Source organism: Actinia tenebrosa, unplaced genomic scaffold, assembly GCF_029948245.1.
Source record: "Actinia tenebrosa isolate PJP-AT-01 unplaced genomic scaffold, QUT_ActTen_1.0 PGA_scaffold12__29_contigs__length_12842862, whole genome shotgun sequence".
Lineage (NCBI taxonomy): Eukaryota > Metazoa > Cnidaria > Anthozoa > Actiniaria > Actiniidae > Actinia > Actinia tenebrosa.
The window spans coordinates 4161842-4183418 of record NW_028292572.1 but is presented as its reverse complement, the minus strand read 5'-3'; the positions used below and the strand labels follow the sequence as shown (position 1 = coordinate 4183418).

General features: G+C 38.7%; 2 protein-coding genes across 2 annotated transcripts; one reads left to right on the top strand and one right to left on the bottom strand.

The window, feature by feature from the left end:
- Nucleotides 1-7264: 7264 nt before the first annotated feature.
- LOC148912009 (uncharacterized) lies at nucleotides 7265-9896 on the bottom strand. The gene is made up of 2 exons (XM_089028217.1): nucleotides 9461-9896; nucleotides 7265-8390 (listed from the first exon to the last, which is right to left on the bottom strand). The coding sequence occupies exons 1-2, from the start codon at nucleotides 9894-9896 to the stop codon at nucleotides 8173-8175; spliced, it is 654 nt and encodes a 217-aa protein (XP_088884343.1). The 3' UTR covers nucleotides 7265-8172.
- A 472-nt stretch (nucleotides 9897-10368) lies between these two features.
- Nucleotides 10369-12522, top strand: LOC148912008 (uncharacterized). Its single transcript, XM_089028216.1, has 5 exons — nucleotides 10369-10743; nucleotides 11105-11178; nucleotides 11282-11373; nucleotides 11709-11818; nucleotides 11914-12522. The coding sequence occupies exons 1-5, from the start codon at nucleotides 10369-10371 to the stop codon at nucleotides 12292-12294; spliced, it is 1032 nt and encodes a 343-aa protein (XP_088884342.1). The 3' UTR covers nucleotides 12295-12522.
- Nucleotides 12523-21577: the final 9055 nt, after the last annotated feature.

The window sequence follows — 21577 nt, the reverse complement described above, 5'->3', positions numbered from 1 at the left end:
TATTGGGGTTTATTACATCATATGCTGCTTCCAAGTGGGGCAATAAATCTGTGAGCTCAATGATTTTATATTTTTATTAGTTTTTGTTGCTACAGTTGATTGCTCCATTAATTGTAACAAATATGGCAGTGCACATTACAACACATTACACATGCTGTTCATGAGAGTTACAAAAAGACAACAGAGAATTACGAGCAAAATAGAAGTACTGATGATACGAAGCGCCATTTTGCCGTCCCCTCCAACTTTGTGTTTATATTCGAATTGTACTCACAAAAAAAAGCGGGTCGACTTCTTCTCAATTTATTATAATTCGATAATTCCTTGCTTTCTGCCTTCAAACTACTGTTCATACATCCAAAAGCTATATAGAGTTTTCAAAGTTGGAAAGACGACAAAATACTTTGTATAACAAATATATCTATCAAAATGTAGTGACCTATCGAAGATTTGTAGTAAATTTCTTAGCAAATTATCCTAAGCTCGACCCGATAGTCTCGTTTTGATGCTACGCTCATCACAATGCCGCTGGTTTGTTGGGGTGGCGTGCTCAACTACGATAACAGCTATTGGAAAATATATTTGTCTTGAATAGTGGCAGTGAGAAGACCCTTTTGCTTGCGCAAGTTAACCGCTGGTCGAGATCGAATGAAATGGAAAGGCAATAAAAGTAATAAAGACAATAAGTTATCATCGGATTTGAAATGATCTGCCGAATTTAAAAAACTAATGACACAATTCTGATCTTCGTTGTGAAAGACTCTTGAAATTGGCGGTTGCAATAGCTTCAGTGTCATAACTATAGATATTGCGCATAGCTTGCTTTTGCCACTCTTTCTAAGGCTATGCTGGCATCGCATATACTCAGGCAAGCTATGGTGAAAACTTTGACAAGCGTTAAGTAGTAATATAGAGTGAATGCAGGCAATATAAGAAACAGATGTGCATCAATTCCATCAACGGATATAAAATGTTTCTACCCATAACCCTTGTCGGTCTCAGCTTTGTAGCCTTTCAGATGAATAACTTTATTGAAAATCCAGTATGAGTATATTTCACCAAAAAAAGAAACAGACCCTTGCCTACGTTATAAAGATCATGATATGAAATGAAATGTGAACTTTGTCATCGTTTAATTCCTTTTGTCTGCTGCATAATTCTTGCTCTTTCTAATTGAAGGTTAGTGAGCCCCCTTAAATTTAATCAATAGACCTCTTCGGCTCTGACGTAATGTTGTCCCATTTCAGACCACGTGTCATTCCCTAGAGTATCATTCCTTTGTTTAAGGTTTGCGCTCGGTTGCACATGAGAAGACACATGAATATGGATACAGCTCAAACAAAGAATCTTATTCTCAAGGGAATGACACGTGGTCTGAAATGGGAAAACATTACCCCAAGCCGAAGAGGTCAATTGAATAAATATCTCGGAATTTTTAAACCGCTGCAACAAAGGAACACGGAGTACTAGTCGTTGAGGCTGAAGGCTTCTGAAACGACAAAGGGTAATTCACTTGAGACTAAAAGGCGCGTAATGTGTTTTCTCTTTTGTGAGAAACCCCTGAAGACCCACCCCTCGATAGAACGAAATCGTATCATTACCGTCCTGATATTTTCAACATACGTTTTTGTTAATGATGTATGTAACCGCATTAAACTCCATATATTGTTACTTTTTACATATTCCCAAAACACTTTTTGCAAAAGAAATTAAACCCTAAACTGGCCGGTAACATTGGTTTTTATAGTTACTTTGTCAACATACATCACGATGAAGATATAACTAGCTAAAAACTAGTGTGAGCTGTGTCGGTGTTTCTAATGAAACAGTAATGATGAAAAGGTAAATTATACACCGTGAAAAGATGAGAAAATTGTCTTTACATTGGACTTGACTAAAATAGTATTCCGTTAATTCCCGCATTACTGCAATTTTCATAAACATGCAAACTCATCTGCCATCATTCAAACCTAATCAGTCGGTACCTTTCACATTTTTGACTGACGGGAGCGAAAAACCAAATTTCGACGTGCAGCTCGGAATTTGAACTTGCACTCCGTCGAGAAAAAAAAGTTGCATTTAGTGGTGGATTGAATGAAACACGTACAAAAAGCCGACACAACTGAACAAAAGACAAATATCCTGCACCTTTAGCTATAATATTTTTCAGTAGCGGTTCTTACTGAATTCATTCAATAAATAAAGGAGCATGAGTGGTGACAAACTAGTCAAGCTAGTCGAACTTACTTTCATGTATTATTTCAAGCGTAAAGCGTAAAATCTGTTAAAATGCTACTCTGACGAAAATCGCTCAAACTTGGATTCAGCTGAAACTTCCTAAGAATACTCAGGGGCACCCGACGGGCAAGTTTACAGTTTTGTATTCAAATTGACCTAGAACGTTTATAAGTGTTTATTACTTTCATTTTTGAGTGAAAAAAATTTTTGCTGGGAGAGAGTCACCCTCTCCGCACTCCCAGCAAGACCGTGATTATATTAGTCAGCCAGCAATATCAAATGTTTAGTGGTTGCCAGCCAGCAGCGAAATGAGAGAAAGATGATTTTGCCAGCCAGGACTCTTTCGTGCAATGTGTTTGAGCCAGCCAGCATCTTAATCGCTATATTTCTGCCATAACATATAGGGTATTCAATGTAGTAACTAACGCATGATATTTAACTTGCTTTTATGGGGGAAAATTTTAGTTCAAGAAAGCATAATGATGAAAAAGAGTGAGGGAAGGCAGAAAGACAAACAGACAAGAAGAAAGAAACAATTCTCATATACGTATTCGTAAGTTATGTTTAATAGTATGTTTAAGGCAGTAAATCCTCAAATACAAATTACACAAAAGAAAGCAGTATGGAAAATTTTAGGCCCTACTGAAGCCATTAATGAACGTATTACACTAATATAGATTGAAATCACAGTCTTAGTAACTTCACTCCAGCTACCCTTTATCGTTAACAATCGTCTTAGATTATTCGAATACAGTTTTATCAATAATTTGAATAATATACAGCTATGTAAAATATCTTGAATTATGTTCAATTCGAAGCAAATTAATATGCATCGTAGCTTTCTTCTTTTGTTTTATTTTCGAAATTCTTATTTTTTTTCCCCGCTTTTCTTTGATTTTCTCTTAAATTTTGCTATCGTGTTTAACTTCTTTACTAAGCCCTAACATGCAGAAATTTCCTTGAATTATGTTGTATAATCAACTGTTTGTACATTTCTGGCCGTAAAGCCTTGATAGCTCTTGAAACATAATACAGTAGTCCAATAGCCTGGGAACGAATTCTCCCTCTAAATTCCACCTGACCCAGTCACTGTGAGCGAATTAAAATGCCAAGAAAGGCACAGTTCTTAAATCGAAGACGAACGGAGAAAAAGAAGATGCATTACCAAGAAGACCCAGTCACTGTGAGCGAATTAAAATGCCAGGAAAGGCACAGTTCTTAAATCGATGACGAACGGAGAAGAAGAAGATGCATTTACCAAGAAGACCCAATCATTTTGAGCAAATTAAAATGCCAGGAAAGGCACAGTTCTTAAATCGATGACGAACGGAGAAGAAGAAGATGCATTTACCAACAAGACCCAGTCACTGTGAGGAAATTAAAATGCCAGGAAAGGCACAGTTCTTAAATCGATGACGAACGGAGAAGAAGAAGATGCATTTACCAACAAGACCCAGTCACTGTGAGCGAATTAAAATGCCAGGAAAGGCACAGTTCTTAAATCGATGACGAACGGAGAAGAAGAAGATGCATTACCAACAAGACCCAGTCACTGTGAGCGAATTAGAATGCCAGGAAAGGCACAGTTCTTAAATCGATGACGAACGGAGAAGAAGAAGATGCATTTACCAACAAGACCCAGTCACTGTGAGCGAATTAGAATGCCAGGAAAGGCACAGTTCTTAAATCGATGACGAACGGAGAAGAAGAAGATGCATTACCAACAAGACCCAGTCACTGTGAGCGAATTAGAATGCCAGGAAAGGCACAGTTCTTAAATTGATGACGAACGGAGAAGAAGAAGATGCATTACCAAGAAGACCCAGTCACTGTGAGCGAATTAAAATGCCAGGAAAGGCACAGTTCTTAAATCGATGACGAACGGAGAAGAAGAAGATGCATTACCAAGAAGACCCAGTCATTATAGCAAGCATCATCAGTGAAAACCAAGTCACTCACTGTATTTTACGATATCAATCATTAAATTTGCTCTAAGATGACGTGCTTCATTAAAGGACCATTGGAATTCAGTTTTTCCGTCGCATATATCTTGTACACAACATACCACTCCCACGCCGCAACTTCCGTGCCCTCTGTTAACGTTAGTATTACTTTTTGAGGGCTGATCTGGCATGGGACTGACAAATTGCTCAAATTTCCATTTCTTTGGATGAAACTCCACACGTCCAGACAAGTCAAGCAGTGTTTTAAGGGTGTTCTTGCAACTTTTGATGTATGCAGCGGGCAAAGGGAGGTGCAAGCCATCATCACAACGTACTGTTTGTTCTTCAACATAAAACACAGCTAGCCCCCAGTGACATTCGCTGATATAGACAGGCAAAAAGAAAACGTCAGTGTCTTTAATGTTGTATATCCTGCACACTCGTGATAAAATATTTGTTTGGACATCTCTGGCAGTAACAAAGGATGGCAATAGAGCAAATTTGTCCCTGGATATTGCTTTATTTGCTCTTTGGCAAAACACTTGAATGAAGAAATGAATCATTTCATCAGAAAGATACACTCGACGAAATAATGGATTTGGTCATCATATGTCCACTTGGCAAATGTTGTGCAAATATGGTGCTCTATATTTGCCCATACATTTGCCTATGCAGGCAAAGGTCGGGGTAAATTTCTAATAAATTTGCCATTGCTTTGCCATACATCTGAACACATGGGTAAATATGTTATATATTTGCCCTTAGTTTAGACGCATTTACCCAGTGGGGATATATGATAACCGTTTTTGCCCTATATTTGCCCTATTGTCAAATGAAGGGCACATATGAAATCAACTTTGCACTAGGCTTTGCCCCATATTTACCTGGGGAGCAAATACAATACCCCAAACTGAGTATATCCGATGTGAGGTTTCCGTTTCAATTCATTGCAATCAAAACTTTTCAAAACAAATCAATAATTTTTCAACTGAATTATAATGGATGTTGGCTTGTTTTTACGACTTACGAGGGGGGAGTGCATGCAGGTCCATCTCAGTCATATGTGTCAATTTTTTCTCCTAACGCATGACATCAATGTTGCGACCACATTAATTCAATCATTGTTTTGCTTTGATGTCATGAAGGAGAGGTTATATGCGTTGATACACACAGGAAAATACGCGGACGATGTATTTATAATATGCGTAAGTCGTATATGCGTTTTTTCCAGTGACAATAAGAAAACTCATTAACCCATTAACCTCATGAGCTGCATTTCAAACCGCTAACATCTGTAATATTATTTGAAGCATCAATTTTGTTTAGTCTAAACATATGAATTCATCTTTTTTATTGGCAATATATGCAATTTCATTCATAATTATTTTAATTCATCTAATTTTAAAGTCATCAAATAATTCATTCAATTTTCATTTTGACTATCTAGTTACTGATGCACAGTTCAAACAGTTTATTTTTGATAGCTTTGAATATTTTTCCTGGATGATACTTTACTGTCATCTCCATCATCCGTACAATTTACGTTGTAAAGGACAAACAATTAATACTCTTTCTTTGTCAATAACATCGTAAGCAGCAACAAACTGGCTGTGTATCCTTTGTATGGGTATGAATGTAGAGGGCCCTTCCATTTCAAACAAGTTTCTGCACCAAATTTCATGTGGTCTGCCAATCCTGTGTCTTTCTGGATGTCGCTGATACCATCGAACCTTTGCCATACACAATGATTCCTGCTTGCCATCAATTATAATGGTTTGTTTAAGAAAGAAATCGACAACACCGGGGCGCAAGTCAAATGAATCGGTCTCAATACTGCCACTATATTGGCCACACCAACTTGCAAGAATGAAGGAAGAACGTTCCAGTCTAGAGTCAGAGGACCCTAGCTTTGTCCCCGAATATCCAATGGTACTAACTCTCTCAAACGTATCGGTAACACATTCAATGACCGAGTGTTGAGGTAAAATTGTTTCATAAGCTTTAAAGAGATATTCTGTATAGTCATCATCAAGAACATCAATGGATCGAGGTGAAAAACATGAGTATGCATTCATATTGCTCCACTCTAGCAACGTAGTACTTGACCAACTGAAAGATTAAGTGTTGATGGTATTGATGGGATGCTTTCGCCAAGTGTTCCTACTTGTTGTGCCTCCTGAAGAAGTTGAAATACTGGTTGGAAAGTTTCTCGAAATCTCTCTGGTAAAGGGATATCTCTTAGTTCATGCTTTTGGAGAAATTTTCTCATGATTTGTATTTCAACAGATCTATTGTTAGTTCGAAACGCTCCTAAAATCCCATTGAAACGTTCGAAGCTGAAAAGCCAAAATGAATATACAGGCCCGTAATCTAAAATACATTGTTTGAGGTGCAGGTGTAGATGCATGTTTGGCGTAACACGTTCCTTTCCATATCTTTTTTCAAACGATTTACAAAATTCCACTAGGTAATCATGTCCTTCTTGTAGCTCTTCAGTTGTAATAAGTGGAGAGCAAAGGTGAAAGCAGGACAATACGAATAACCTCCACAGCTCCAAATCATCTGTTGGAACGATATTCCAAATGCAGAATACAGAATACAAGAGAGTCCATGTTTTCCACTGATCAGCAGTAAATCCTCCAAACGATGTTGATATCTTTTTCGGGAGACGCCCAATAAATGATGGTGCTTTGACGTCATCTACCTTTTCCTGGATTTTATTCAAATTTTCTTTAGAAACAATTGGCGTTTCAGCATTTAGCCATACATTTTTCATTAAATGTTTTGCTGTCCCTAAAAACAAATTGTGCATAGGATCAACAACATGGTAACGAGTACAATCGAAGTAAGGCAACTGTAAGAGTTCAGAATATCTTGTTCCAGTGGAAGTTTCAATTTGGTTTCGTTCATCAGCGGTTGTTGCATTGAGTATTTTCTGAGCCTCTCTTCGGTGCTCTTCATTTGTCCTTGGTGTATTGTCATCTTCGAAACCTGAAAAATTCATGCTACTAACATCTCCGGGAAAAAATCTTGTGCACTTTGAGCACCCTCGGTGAGCAGTACATCCTCAGAAGAAACCGCAAACTTTTCTTAGTGCAGGAATGTCACAAGCAATACAAAGGAGGGCAGCTCGAAAACATCTTGCTGTTCTACTCCCATGAGGCCGAACTTGGATGCCTTCGTGCCACAATAAGTTCAATTCGGCTACAAGTGGTTGTAAGTACGTATTGATATTCAATTTGGGCTCGTGTGGACCAGGTATTATCCCAACTATTATTACGTTTTCCTCTTTGTACCTTTCTTTTCTCGGAAGATTTAGGAGGACCATATATATGACTCCAACGCTATAGACACTGTGCTTAAAAGGCTGAAACCAGTCAACATTCAGCATAAAAGCATAATTATTAGGCTGGGCAAGGAAAGGAGTGCTGTTAAAATATTGCCAATCTTTCCACACTTGGCCATCGTAAATATCAACTAAAATATCATCCGGTACATTCCGATTTCTCCAAATCTCACATTTTTGTACAAAGTCTGGTCGCTTAATAAAGTGAGTTAGAGTCTCTCTGATGCTTTTATAACAATAAACTTTACGTGGGTACAATTTCGTCTGTCCATTTTTCAAACGAATTTCCTTAAGCAATTCCGCTCCACAAGGTGTGCGGCGAAACAATTGACGGTGATTCGGAAAAGCAATGTGAGAACATGGTTTAGCAATGACACGCCCGAATCTTGTTGTTATGCAGTCTTGAAAACGGTATAGGGTGTCGCATTTCGGACAAACAACATACTCTGAATGCTTATCTTTAAAAGAAAGATAATTTTTCAAGAGTTTGAAGGAGCTCGGGAAAACCAATACTGCGGTTGGGAAAATGATTGGCGAAAGCTCACACAAAACCTGAAAAATCGCTTTAAAAAAGGCGAGGAGAATATCAATGCCTCGGTCTGGTACAGAAAAGTATGCAGACCAAAAGCACACAAACAAGGCAATCTAGTTAATAAGGGTCACTCGGGAACTTGCTTCGACGGCAACGCTTATTTCTGCACTAGATTGTTCAAAATCTCTTTCTAGGTCTTCGATATCAATATCCCAAGTTTCAACCAATCTCCTTCTTTCATTTCCTCTTATCTCTTCATGGTCAGATTCACTGTCCGACTTGTCATCCCAAAACACTTGATCTTCTTCCTCAAAGTTATATATTCCGTCTCCTTTAAACATAAGCAAATACGATGTATTTTATTCATTCGGCATTGTATAACTGCAACATAGTATAAGATAAAGTCTGAAACCATTATAATACTAGAAAAAAAATGTCAGTAAAAAAAACCTCATGGGCTAAGGGACCGGTCATTATTTAAGTTGGGGGGGGGGGGGGGAAGAAAAAATTGGGGGGGGGGGGGGGCCTGAAATTTTTGCTAGTGAAAAATGGGGGGTCTTGGAATTTAAAAATGACTTTTAGGGAAAATTTTTAAATTTTTTACTACAATCCATGGGGGGTTTTCAATAAACTTGGATGCCTTCAAAGGGGGGGCCTTGAAATTTTTTTGCCTCACTGACAATTTCTCCTCCACCCCCCCCCCCCCCCCACTCCCCCCCCCCCCCCCCCCTCCAACTTAAATAATGACCGGTCCCTAAATGCATAATTTTGACCCAAATTTTGCTCTGAAAATAAATGATTTCCATTGAAAATAAAATATAAATTTCTAAGTCAGCAAAACAACAATTTATAATTCGTGAAAGAAAAATGATAAATCGAAAATAAAAAACCCAAGAGACATATTAAATAAATTACTTATAATTGTATTTCTCTAACTTGACAAACATGTTTTGCCGGATACCATGCTATCTCAGGATGACCACAGTCATGAATTGATTTGGAGACGAAAATGTACAGCAATATCCATTTGAACATAGTAAATTCTTTTTGGCGTTTTAAATGAGTTATCTCTAGCTATGATTTTATAAACTCTTTGAATGAACCTTTCTGAATGAACACTGAGGTTTTGATGGCAACCATAAGCCGATTACTTAATAATGCACCCTTCTTAAAAGTAACGGTGAAAACGAGGCTAAGATAGAAATAGAAAAGAATCATTTGTACCTCTAACTTAATCTCGCTTCAATAACACTAATGCTTGGTAGTAAATCCAATAGGGGAGCTAGATCATGTGCAAATCAGCCGCTTGTTAAAGATTCAGTCTTTTATCTATATGCAGTTTGACTTTAACATTTAAAGATTATATAATCTAATCATCAAATAAACGTATAACATCAATACCTTTTTGTGAAGTAGCTGGTAAGAATTCGTCACTTGATGGTTGGTTTGTATTTGGCACATCAGAGGAGTCTTGATCAGTTTGGTCCAAAACGTTTATCTCGCTGTAGTCATTAGAAGAAGTGTCGTTCTGGCCGTCAATCTCGTGAGTGAAAATACTATCATTTGAGTCTTCGTCGTCATTCCGCTGTAATTGCCATTGATTTGTTAAAGGATCATAAAATTCTTCTTTGTGACGGCAAAATACTCTGTAATGTAGATCTTCGTTACAATGAAAGCAATGATAACGCTTTGACATCGCAGAAGACATTTTGTTTTCCAGAACTATATAATTAAAAAGACGGTGTGTATCATTGGGATAATTACTCAAAATCCAAGCATTTTGAATGACTAAAAGCCATATTCCAGCGTAATAAAGTTCCACGTCCATCAACCACATGCCATTGGACAAAAGCACGCCGGATCTTTATTACCGCACCCTTTTCCTTAGAGCTGTCACTGTTGGCGGCAGATAATGGTACGATGGTTTTAGAGCTAGAAGCTAATCAAGTTTATTGCAATGATATTTCGTGAATCTAGGCTTTAGAAAAAATTTCATAACTTTATAAAATGGAGCAAATAGCTTTAAGATAATAGATATATTACTTAACATGAATCCTGGATACAACTTCAGCATTTTTATAAGACAGTTATTCCTTTTTTTATTATTAGACTTCATTATATGAACGTATATGTCATCACAAGTCACGTGATACGCCGTGATAGATAGGGGGTAGATTTGTTCAGTGGATGTACTTATTCGTTCATTCGCCTTTTGGTCACAAACAGGTAACAAACTCTGTCGGTCATCTAGTTTCCCGCACATTCTATATCTTTGCTTATAAATTGCGTTCATTCGTCGCGATCAAAAAATGGGAAGAACATCTACACCTTTACCAGGACGCCCAATGCCAATCCATTCTGTTACTGCAACTACCAGTACAAGCAGTAGACATACTGAAAATGGCGCCAATTCTCAAAGGCTTAATATACTTATTCCCTCTGTCCCTGGTGGTAACGAGGATGTGCTAAGAGAACACAGAAATCGCCTATTGCAAGCAACAAGCGAGAATGAGAACGTTGACCCCGACAGCGAAAAAGAAGAAATTTCTTCAAATTTCGAAACGATTGTAAAACAGTTTAAAGAACTGCAAGAACAAAACCGCCAAATACTAGCGGCCTTAAAAGAAAGCCAGCAGAATAAGGACAACAGCAAGACCAAGATTACTGTCTCAAAGGCTGTTGCAGTAAGTAAAGTGGCAATATTTAAAAAAGCAAGCTATTTTTATTGATAATTTTACTGGGAATTCTTGGCGCGAAGAGTAGTTGGTATAATTATGTAGCGGTATAATTTATGCAATACTAAAATTGGCGGGAAACCCGCCATGGCAGTGGTTAATGCTACCAAACTTTACTATTGATTTCCAATAACAAGACACTGAATGATAATGATAATTTCCTTTTTTGTAAAGGAATTGATTTGATTTCGATTTTTTCCCCAATATTATACAATCACAGCCATAAAAATAATGAAAACATTATTACTATGTCTAAGAATAACTTAAGGTACATCTTATGATTTTAATGAATTATATTATGTTATTACAGTCTGAAGTACGCTTGGTAGCAAAGAAATTACGGGACAGGGAAGAAAACCCTCTTATATGGGATTTTACTAAAGCGTAAGTATGAAAATTTAATAAAAATGATATTGTCTGAATCATCCATAGTTACTTTCCATATTAAGTTTCCACTTACCACTCAAATATGGTATTTCCTAATTAGTTTCAGAGATGACGTCAACGAACAGATTAATAACGCAATAAGGGATAGAGTTCTGAATGTTCATAAGGATGTCTCTGCCGTCGAGTTAGAAGGTATTTATGTATTTTATATTACGAAGTGCGAAAGGCCTTATGCACCTATCAAAGTTAACCCGGGGGGGAGGGGTGAGGACAAAGGATGGGGGTGGTGGTCGGGGGGGGGGGGGAGGGGGTAACGAAATCCTTTTATAAATATTCAAATGCCGAAGGGAGGGGAAGCAGTTTGAAATAAAATAACATGGGAAAAAAAAAAAAAAAAAAAAAAACGAAACAAAACAAAACAAAGCAAAAACAAATGGATGCTAAAGGAGTAATTGTCGGCCAAATGCCAACATTTCTAACAAATTTTGTCTCAAGTTTTAATATATGGGTACTTGATGTAATTTCAGCTGCCCTTAAAAGTCACTTTCTGACGAGGAGAAAGAGAAACAAAAGAGAGCGTTCAGGGGCCCTTGGAAGGCATCAAAAGATGCAGCGGAAAACACAAAGAAAACAAAATGTGAGTAAACTGAATTTGCAACGATTATGACTTTGTTTAATAAGAAACTTTGACTGACGGTGGTTTTTTTTTTTCTTTTTTCTTTTTTCTTTTAGCTCCTAAAATCCAGATCCAAGGCAGCGGACTTGTCAACCTCGCTATCACCAGGGGACAAAGAGAAAGTCAAGGCAATTATGAAACTGGAGTATATGTCATCAGAGGAGTCGATGTCAGAGGCGGATGACCAGGCTGATGACGATACAGCGGACAGTGGCTCTGATAACGAAGGGGGCCCTACTAAGCAGAGTAAAGTTTTAATAAAACACCCTCTGGCATGGAGAAGCCCCCTAGCTAACCAGTTCATGGAAAGCATGGACCGAAAAGCAAAAAGGAGGCTGTCAGAGCGCAGTCTCACCATGCTTTTGAAGTGGAAAATCGGAGAGCCGTCAAGACGCCCAACGCTATCTGGAGGTCCCGAATGGGCATTGAGAGCCTAAAGGTTTTTATCAAATCAAGGGCACTGGGACACCGAACGTGGTTGGGGTTTCTACGAGTTTTATGAATTAAATCTTGTGTCACTGTTCCTCCGTTCCTTTGGCCTGATTTCTAGGGTTTTCGTTCTTCTTTCGATTACTTGAACGTTATACTCGTTTACTTGAAGAAATCCAAAGGTCAAACGGTATAGCAGCGGCTATTTAAGCCTATTGACCTTTGGATTTCTTCAAGTAAACAAGTATAATGTTCAAATAATCGAAAGAAGAACGAAAACCCTAGAAATCAGGCCAAAGGAACGGAGGAACAGTGACACAAGATTTAATTCATAAAACTCGTAGAAACCCAACCACGTTCGGTGTCCTTAATTAAATTTTTGCAGTTATAAATGAAGTGTACTACTACAGAATATCTAAAAAGAATCGTACATAAGCCAAAGATCGATTGACAACTAAATATATTATGATCTTCTTTCACAAATTCTGTCACAAGATGAATCAAACACCTATAATTAATTTACAGAACTAGCATTTTCAATTAGTTGTAGTTAACAAATTGTTCATAGTTAATCAGTCGTCAAGAAAAGGAAATTCACAATAAAAATTTTTCAGTATGATTTATGTCTTTTTTCCTGCTTCTTAACATAGGTTAGCTATGTTTAAAGTATGAGGTGGTTGTCACGGCATATATCGTTTCTATTTTTTTTGGCCTGCCATAAGTGACAATAGCTGAAGACTGATAACATAGTTAAATTTAGCAAATATGATGAGCATAATTCAACTGAGCAAATATGGCTAAGACGCGCTGGTACATCTAAGGCATTAAGGGGGCATTAATCACATATACGGTCAGAGCATATCGCATGGTATATGTAAGGCATAAATCACATATACGGCCTGGAAAAATACAGGGTATATGTAAGGCATTAATCACATATACGACCTGGGCAAAGACAGGGTATACGTAAGGCATTAATCACATATACGGCCTGGGCAAACACAGGTTATATGTCAGGCATAAATCACATATACGACCTTGGAAAATACAGGGTATATGTAAGGCATGAATCACATATACGGCCTGGGCAAATACAGGGTATAAGTAAGGCATAAATCACATATACGGCCTGGGCAAACACAGGGTATATGTAAGGCATAAATCACATATACGGCCTGGGAAAATACAGGGTATATGTAAGGCATAAATCACATATACGGCCTGGGGAAACACAGGGTATATGTAAGGCATAAATCACATATACGACCTGGGCAAAGACAGGGTATATGTAAGGCATTAATCACATATACGGCCTGGGCAAACACAGGGTATATGTAAGGCATAAATCACATATACGGCCTGGGAAAATACAGGGTATATGTAAGGCATGAATCACATATACGGCCTGGGAAAATACAGGGTATATGTAAGGCATGAATCACATATACGACCTGGGAAAATACAGGGTATATGTAAGGCATGAATCACATATACGGCCTGGGGAAACACAGGGTATACGTAAGGCATAAAACACATATACGGGCTGGGCAAATACGTGCACATATCAAATGAGCATTCACATTTACTACCGGGTAAATGTATGGATGATATGATATCTGCTATATATTTGCCGTTTGGGATTTTACTGGGCCATACGGACTTTGCCATCTGTGCCCATGGGATAAATGTGTAGGTACATATCATATACAGTCATTGGGCAAATATTGTCTACTATTAGTCAAATATGATATTTGCCCATATATTTGTCTATATGTTTGCCTACATGACAAATCCATTTTTTCGTCGAGTGATATCTCTCGCCACAAAGCCTTGATAGCTCTTGAGACGTGATACAGTAGTCCGATGACCTGGCAACGAACGTTTCCTCTAAATTCCATCTGTCTAATAGTGCTTTAATCACCATATCGCGGTCTTGCTTTGGATATCGCGTAAACGTATCGTCGATCCACTTTAGTTCTGTCTGTACCTCGTCTTTTAGGTCTATCATGCGATGGTATCTTAGCAGTGTTAACAATCCTTTCATAGAAAAACTTCCAAACCCATCGATGGACATTGCTAAATTTTCCTTTCCTTTTTTATTTCTCAAGCAGTTTAAAGCATCTTCTAGTCTTGACTTAGGTGGGATGGAAGACAACGTCAAAGGGTCTGTGAATGTTGTCGCTTTTTCTTTTATCACGAATGGCAGGTCTAGTGATATATCCACTGGCGGAACGTGTGCTTCGGCCAGGATTCGTCGAGGGGTTCTGAAGTTATCGTCGTTGCGCAATAGATCATGAATGAATCCGTCATCTTCTTGGATGGTTGTTGTATCCAGAACATCACAATCGTCATCAAACATTTCTAGAGGATTACGAACTTTCTTTTCCGAACTGTTTCGTTTGTCAAATGCCTCACATTCGTCATCAGAAATTACGATGGGACTATGATCTTCGTCTTCTTGGGAGTGGATATCAGAACTTTCGAAGTTTTGTCGTGTTATACTGCAAGAGGACGATACAGTCGAGCTATCTACCAAAAGAGGAATGTCATTTTCATCAACGAATGTTATGTTTATTGTGCTATTTGGTTTTCTTTTCTTTAAGATTAAGTCCTTCCGGAATAAACGTCCTTTATCTTCCTTCGTCGTTTGGCGCCGAACCGAGTTTCGTTTCCGCGATGACTGGGTCTTGATGCCTGCACTTCTTTTGACATCCGGCTCAAGGACTTTTTACTCGAACTTGCAGACGGGCTTTTTTTCTTGACATTTTTGCTTGTGGTTTGTTTTCTTAATATCTCCTTCGAGTCGTTGCTTAGAATGAAGTGGCTCCTGGGAATATTTTGAAGGATCTACTACATGTTTCCTTTTTCTGCCAAATCTTGACGTGGAGGAAAATTCTATGGCACCATTGAAGGAAGAAGCTGGTAGCCACATGTCATCTTCCGGACCATAGTTTTTGAAACGCACCCTATACTCATAAAGACCATCTTTGTTCAACCTGCGTTCAGTTATTTCTTCAACTTCGTAGAAGCCATCTTCAACTGAACTAGATGATTTGTTTTCATCGTCATCTTCTTCATCATCATGCAGAGCTTGTGGCGGATTACATGCTGTAGGGCGTTGAGAGAATCCCATGTCATTAAGCATTTTGCGGGAATTGGAATGGAGGGTGAAAAGGTCTTTTACGGAAGCATGTGGTAAAAGCTCAACAGGGCCTAGAACAGAGGATGCACTTTTCCATGGAGTAAGGATCACTTCATTTTTAATGGCATACATCTCTTCTTCTTCTTCATCATCATCATAATCATAAATGGAGCACCTAAGTCTCACTGAAGCATTGAGCTTTAGTTGAAAGCTAGCTACGTCTGATCCATCGAAGGATTGAATAGCTTCTATTCTTCCAATGTCATAGTACTTCTTCCCCTTGACAACTGCTTTAAGGGCAATGTCGCAGAATCTTACGATGTTGTGTTCAGGATTTAATGGGGCCTTTCTAGGGAGATACTTAGCAGCTACATGTCTTTTGTTCCTCGATCTTGATATGTATTCCCTTGGTAAAACAAGCTTTACTGCTTGCCTAATATGGATCATTGTAATTCCTTTCGTATCACGCTTTGAAATTTTCCACTTTTTATCCTGCTTTTTTAGATAAGATTCCTCCATACTTTCGTCTTCGGCTTCTTCAGCTGCACTGAAGTCAATGTCTTCGCGATGTTCGAGATGTAATGTTGCTACACATTCGCTCTCGTCGTTTTCACTCTCGAGTGCTGCTTCTACTTCCTTGTTGATAGTACTTTCGTCACTATGGAAAGACTCTTTTAGCTTGTTGTAATCCTTGTTCACGGGATTCTTTGCTATAATCATGTTGTCTGGGTGCTTAAAAGTGTAAGGGGTTTCCCAAGATTTAGCGCGCTTCAGAAGTTCTACGCATGCTGACGGCATGTAGGTTTCAAATAATTTCTGTCCCATACTTACTCCCTTGCGGTGAGATTCTTTTTGTTCCAGTAAAAAGTCACTGTAGCTGGCAGGGTAGTCGTAACCAGATTTCTTAGAAGCTTCTTCTTTGTTGTTTTTAAATCCAAATGCAAGACGGCGACGTTTTGAACTAGACTTGACATTGATTCCAGCTCCTGCAAGTTTTTGCTTCACGTTCAAGTTGTACTGTACGCTGGAACTTCTGTGCAGCATATCAACATAAGATGGCTGGGCGTCGAGTGTTTGAATCTCATTGGTCTTTCCTTGCATTTCGCTTATGATGCGTTCAGTGGTCTTTGTGCCTGAAAGATTTGGCGAGGCAAAATATGGGCCTAGATCTTTGAAATGCATGAACATTGCTAGTTGGTGAGCGGTTGCAGCCGCAAACAAAACTTCTGCTGAAGAGTAACATCCATAAGTAATGAAATGTCCTCTTTTCGCTGGATCATGTTTAGCACCAGGACTTGCATGCAGGCGCAGCTTCTGTAATTCGAGACATTTCTTCCAAAGACGTAAGATCGTGATGGCACATGATATTGAACACTGTACATCTCCTGGGTATCCAAAGTCAGCTTTCCTAAATGGTTCCATAAGATGATAAACTGCTCTTATATATAGGCTTGTTGCTTGTGAGCCTGGGATGAACTCATCGAGAAGATCCGCAGTTCGTAGGGTGAAAAGTCTTTCACATGCGTCGGAATTCTGGTCAAAGAAATATATTAGAACAAGATCCATAGCGTTAAATCCACAATCCATTCCTAGCTCTTCACATTTCCTACGAAGATCTTTAAGATGATTGACTGTGGCCAGCCGAGTAGTTTTCTTTCCATCTTTCCAAAAGGTAAGCTCACGCGTTTCATATTTGAGGTTCTTAAGGAACAATCTTTGTGCATGATCATAGTCAAGATAGGCTATGGAAGGAAGGGACCAAAAGTAAGGAGCAAGAAATCGTTCATCGCTCTCACCAAGACCAAGAAAAACTACTCTCTTGTTGAGTTCATTGTGGCTTGGCGTCATCAAGTGGATAGCGGCTGACAAAGAAAAACCAGCAGCATCAGTGGAAAAGCCCATCAGATTTATGGGGACCTGTCTAGGCTTCCCATTTTCATCGTAAAACGCGAGAAATCTCAAATGTTTCCAGTATTTCAACAAATGTTGTGCTTTATACCCGCTGTCTGGCGTCGGCCACATAGAGTAAATTACCGTCGGTTTTTCATGTGACGTGAGTGAAACTAAATTATGCACCGAAACAGTTTTTGAGAGTTGTTCGGAGGAGACCAAGGCATCTGAAAACCGTTTTAGGGCGGTAAAATCATCTGGGTCTCCTTTGCTTACATCTCGTCTAGGAATAGGACGCGTATTCTCTTGGTTCCATTTTTTGACGTCTGGGTCCCAACTCTTTCCTAGAAGAACTACTTTTCCATCTCTGTTCAAGTAAGGCTGAAGATATCTTAAAGCTCTAGCACCGTCACTTGATTCGTTAACTGGCATCCCTTTAAACAAAGTGGCTGCACTAGACAAAGCTGACTGATTAATCCCTGGATCAAGCATTTGTGTCTTTGCATGATTGGAAGCGGTAGTCACTCTTGCTAGTCCAAAAATTTCAGACAAGATGGCATAGTTTGCAGGCCCCAGCTCATTACGAAACAGACCACTAATATCCTTCACCAAGTCTACATAATGGTGATTGTTCTTTTTTAGAAGTTTCGACACAAGATTTCGAAGAACAAGGACTTGAATTGGATTGGATTTAGCAATACCGCTGTTCATGAGACGATTCAAGTCTAATGCAAACTTAAAATCGTCTTTGTTCTGGCAGGAGGAAAGTAGTTTTGATTCCCATTCGAAGGGTGTCAGCTTAGTTTTAATAAGTTGTAAGACTTTTTTTTCCGCTTCCTGTCTCTTTTGCTTTTCTTTCGACAGGGCACTCGCAAACTCCATTCGTCGAGCATACCTGGTGTTAAAGCCCGCTAAACCAATTCTGTTCTCATAGTCTTTGTAGGCACTACTTTGACGGTGGCGTATGGTGTCCATCAGCTCTCGCTCTTGTCTTGCGCAAGTGGTACACATGAAAGGATGGTCGCCATACGACAGTGCATAACCTTCGCATGGAGGGTGAATGCTTTTGATCCCTCCTTCTATATCAATGCTTTTTCCATGCACAGTTATTTTTCGGTATAGGGGTATGAAAAGAGATCGTGAAGAATTATTGGCTTTGTCTACTATGTCAGCTGCATCAAGGGGATGCTTCTTTTTCCAACCATTATAACTTGAGCAGTCCTCATGTCCTATCACTGATTTATAGCATCGCAATACACCTGTAGATTTCATTTCCTTGAAAAGAGATAGGACTGTTGTGCGGCGAATCTGCTTGTCGTTTAAGAAATGTTTAACGACCTCTGTGTCCCACAAGTAGCAACATTGAACTTTTTGCATTTTTGGAGATCCAGAGGTCCCTTCCCGTTTAAAGAAAGTGTAAAGAAGCTCGTGATTTTGGGATTGACTTCTGTTTTCATTCTTTTCGGTGCATCATCGTTTAGGATTGCATCTTTATCATCTTCACTTTCTAAGAACTGGAGGGCGTCTTGGTGATACTTGGAATAAAAATGCTGTTTTGTTTGAACAACACCAGAAAATTCGAGTTTGGCGCTGCCTTCAAGTATGCTCTGTGTGTTCACCGTCTTTGATCTAATAACATGGCGGCTTTTGTGATTTTCCAGTGCCCATTTCTGATGAGGAATGCAGAGTTCGCACCTTATGGTGCTTTTACCTCGGTATGTGAACTGTGGGAAGAGTTCACCGCTTGTTGCAATTGGTAAAGTGGTATTTTTCGAAAGGCTTCCGACTTTGAAAGGTGGAAATGAAGCAACTAGGAACGATCTCATTCGCGCATCGTTCGGAGGAGAAATAGGCCCAGCATATTGATAGCCATAGGTATTCTTGGCAAAAAAAGAAGAGAGATACTCCATGAATGTCTTTGGCTTTCCTGGAAGATTTGCAGAACGCATCTTCTGAATCTTTTTGTGGTGAAATGTAAAGAAGTCTTCACTTGAAGAAGAAGTCAGAGAATCGTCAAATAGAAATTCGTCATTTGATGAGTCTTCAATTTTACCATTTTCTGAATCTGAAGACACCTCATAATACGAGATTTCTACGTCGGTTTCTTCTTTTTCTTGTTCTAATTCCAAGTAAAAACTTTCTGATTCTAAAGAATCTTCTTCTTCATCTTCTTCTTCATCTTGCTCATTTTCTGAGTTACTTTCACTCTCAACCTCAGAAGCGCTTTTAAAGTAGTTCTCAGGTGGGATGTCTGGCGTACTTGGGTTTGACTGCTCTTCCGGGCTTTTCTCGATATCCAAAGGGTAAGAAGAGATCACAGGTGGAATGTCGTAAATGGGCTGTTGGTGTTTTTGTGTTAACTGCTCTTCTGAAAATTCTTCTCCTTTTTCTTCGATGCCTCTGAACCCCACTTTCTTTCCTTTGCGAGTAACTGGTAACACTCGACCTATGAAACACGTCTGCGATAAAACGTTTCCAAGCATCGAGAAAAACGTTTGCCTGTCTAAGAGTGCCATTGCGCTTGACTGATATTTGCACCAAATATCATCTTTACTTATAAAGGAGTCCAGGGAGCCAATATTGAATGTCGTTGAAAACCACGAACGCAAGTGTTCCTTGGGCTTTAAACATAAGGATATGGTGCGTCAGTTTAGTAATGGGTTACTTGAAAAATGCATATGCACTGAGAACGATTAGTCGAAAATGCGGTACCTTGACATTCTGATTGATAGTAGGACATGCCATTACTTATGAGCTTCCTTCGCCGCACTCTACACAAAACAAACAATCAGCAATCATGACGTATTAATTCGAAAGTTGCTGATCGGGGCAAATTCGTATACATTTTTGAATATGATGTATAAAAACAACGGAAAATTTGCCGTTTCCTTATATAACTAAACTGCAAATGCAACTAAAATAAAAGATGATACTCAAGATTCAAAAGCTAAGCAATTATCAGGCTATTTTCGTTCTGAATTGCAAGAACGTTCCTAAAACAACAAAACATTACTATACCTTTGTCAATCGTTGTCCGCACTATTTTGTCGGGATGGAGTTCGCAATTCTTGAGCCTTCAGGTGCATACGAGCTTAAGTATCCAGCAGTTTGATGTTCATGAAAGTGACAAAACATGGAATGCGTTATTCTCAAATAAGTAAAGAGAGAAGAAAAAGAAGAAAGAGAAGGCAGAAATTAATATTGTATGAGAGGGCTAAAAAAATGAGTCGGCTGCAAGCGTAATCATAAGCATATAATATTAGAAGAAAGCTTAAGTCCCCAAATGTTTATAGTGAGAAGGCAAAGACACGGTCATAGGTATGAGCCAGTGTTTTGTAAACCACTTATAAACATCACGCCATAAAAAATGTTTACAGTGAGAAGGCAAAGACACGTTCTTATGTATGAGACAGTGTTTTGTAAACCACTTATAAACATCACGCCATCTGATAATATTAGAAGAAAGCTTAAGTCCCCAAATGTTTACAGTGAGAAGGCAAAGGCACGGTCGATGTCTTTTCATATTTATTCAATTGAGGTCGGTTTAACCGTCCCCGTAGAAGAGCTCTACTCAAAATGATGAAATAGTAAGTATGTTAATAAAAGTACATAGAATAGTTGAGCTTTTGAATCTAAAAAAATGTTCTTATATTGTAACAAGGTCAGTGAATAACAGACTTGTGAACCTTTTAACTAAGGATCGGCTTTTATGTCAACTGAAAAGAAGGTTTTTCCTGAGCAAAATCTCGCCCCCTCCCCCTCCCAAATTTCCTTAATACATCCTGGAATTCCTGGATCCTTGGAATGAACTAAGTGGTTTGAAGTTATGAGCTGCTTTACTCTGCTCTTGCGCGAGATCACATATAAGTGTTTTATTCGAAGCCTTTACTTAATAAAACTGACGGGCAGAACCCGGGAGGCAGAATTGCGACGCAATAGGTAATGGGACTCCATGCTGTCACTGCCTCGTCCAATTTTGTCCAATTTTTCTCGTCCAATTAGCCATTTCGGAGTTGAGCAGGGGATTGAGTACTAATCAAAGAAATATTTATCCAATTACGAAGCGAACCCTATCACATGAAAGGCAACCAAAAAGAATTAGCAAATTTACCAATTTTTAAAACGTTTGGATAAATACTAGCTGAACAGTATTTTTTCAAAGTTTTATCAAATTAACAGAAAATGTATGGTTTTGCGAGACGACGGTCAAAATCCCCATACATTCTTTGTAAATTGCAAGACCTCTCATAAATTGGGTA

Coding starts and splice junctions, on each gene's coding strand:
- LOC148912009 (XM_089028217.1), bottom strand. CDS start 9,896: ATGTGGTTGATGGACGTGGAACTTTATTACGCTGGAATATGGCTTTTA. Junction 8,391..9,460: donor ACCAGCTACTTCACAAAAAG/GTATTGATGTTA, acceptor TTATGTTTAAAG/GAGACGGAATATATAACTTT.
- LOC148912008 (XM_089028216.1), top strand. CDS start 10,369: ATGGGAAGAACATCTACACCTTTACCAGGACGCCCAATGCCAATCCAT. Junction 11,374..11,708: donor CTCTGCCGTCGAGTTAGAAG/GTATTTATGTAT, acceptor ATGTAATTTCAG/CTGCCCTTAAAAGTCACTTT. Junction 11,819..11,913: donor AAACACAAAGAAAACAAAAT/GTGAGTAAACTG, acceptor TTTTTCTTTTAG/CTCCTAAAATCCAGATCCAA.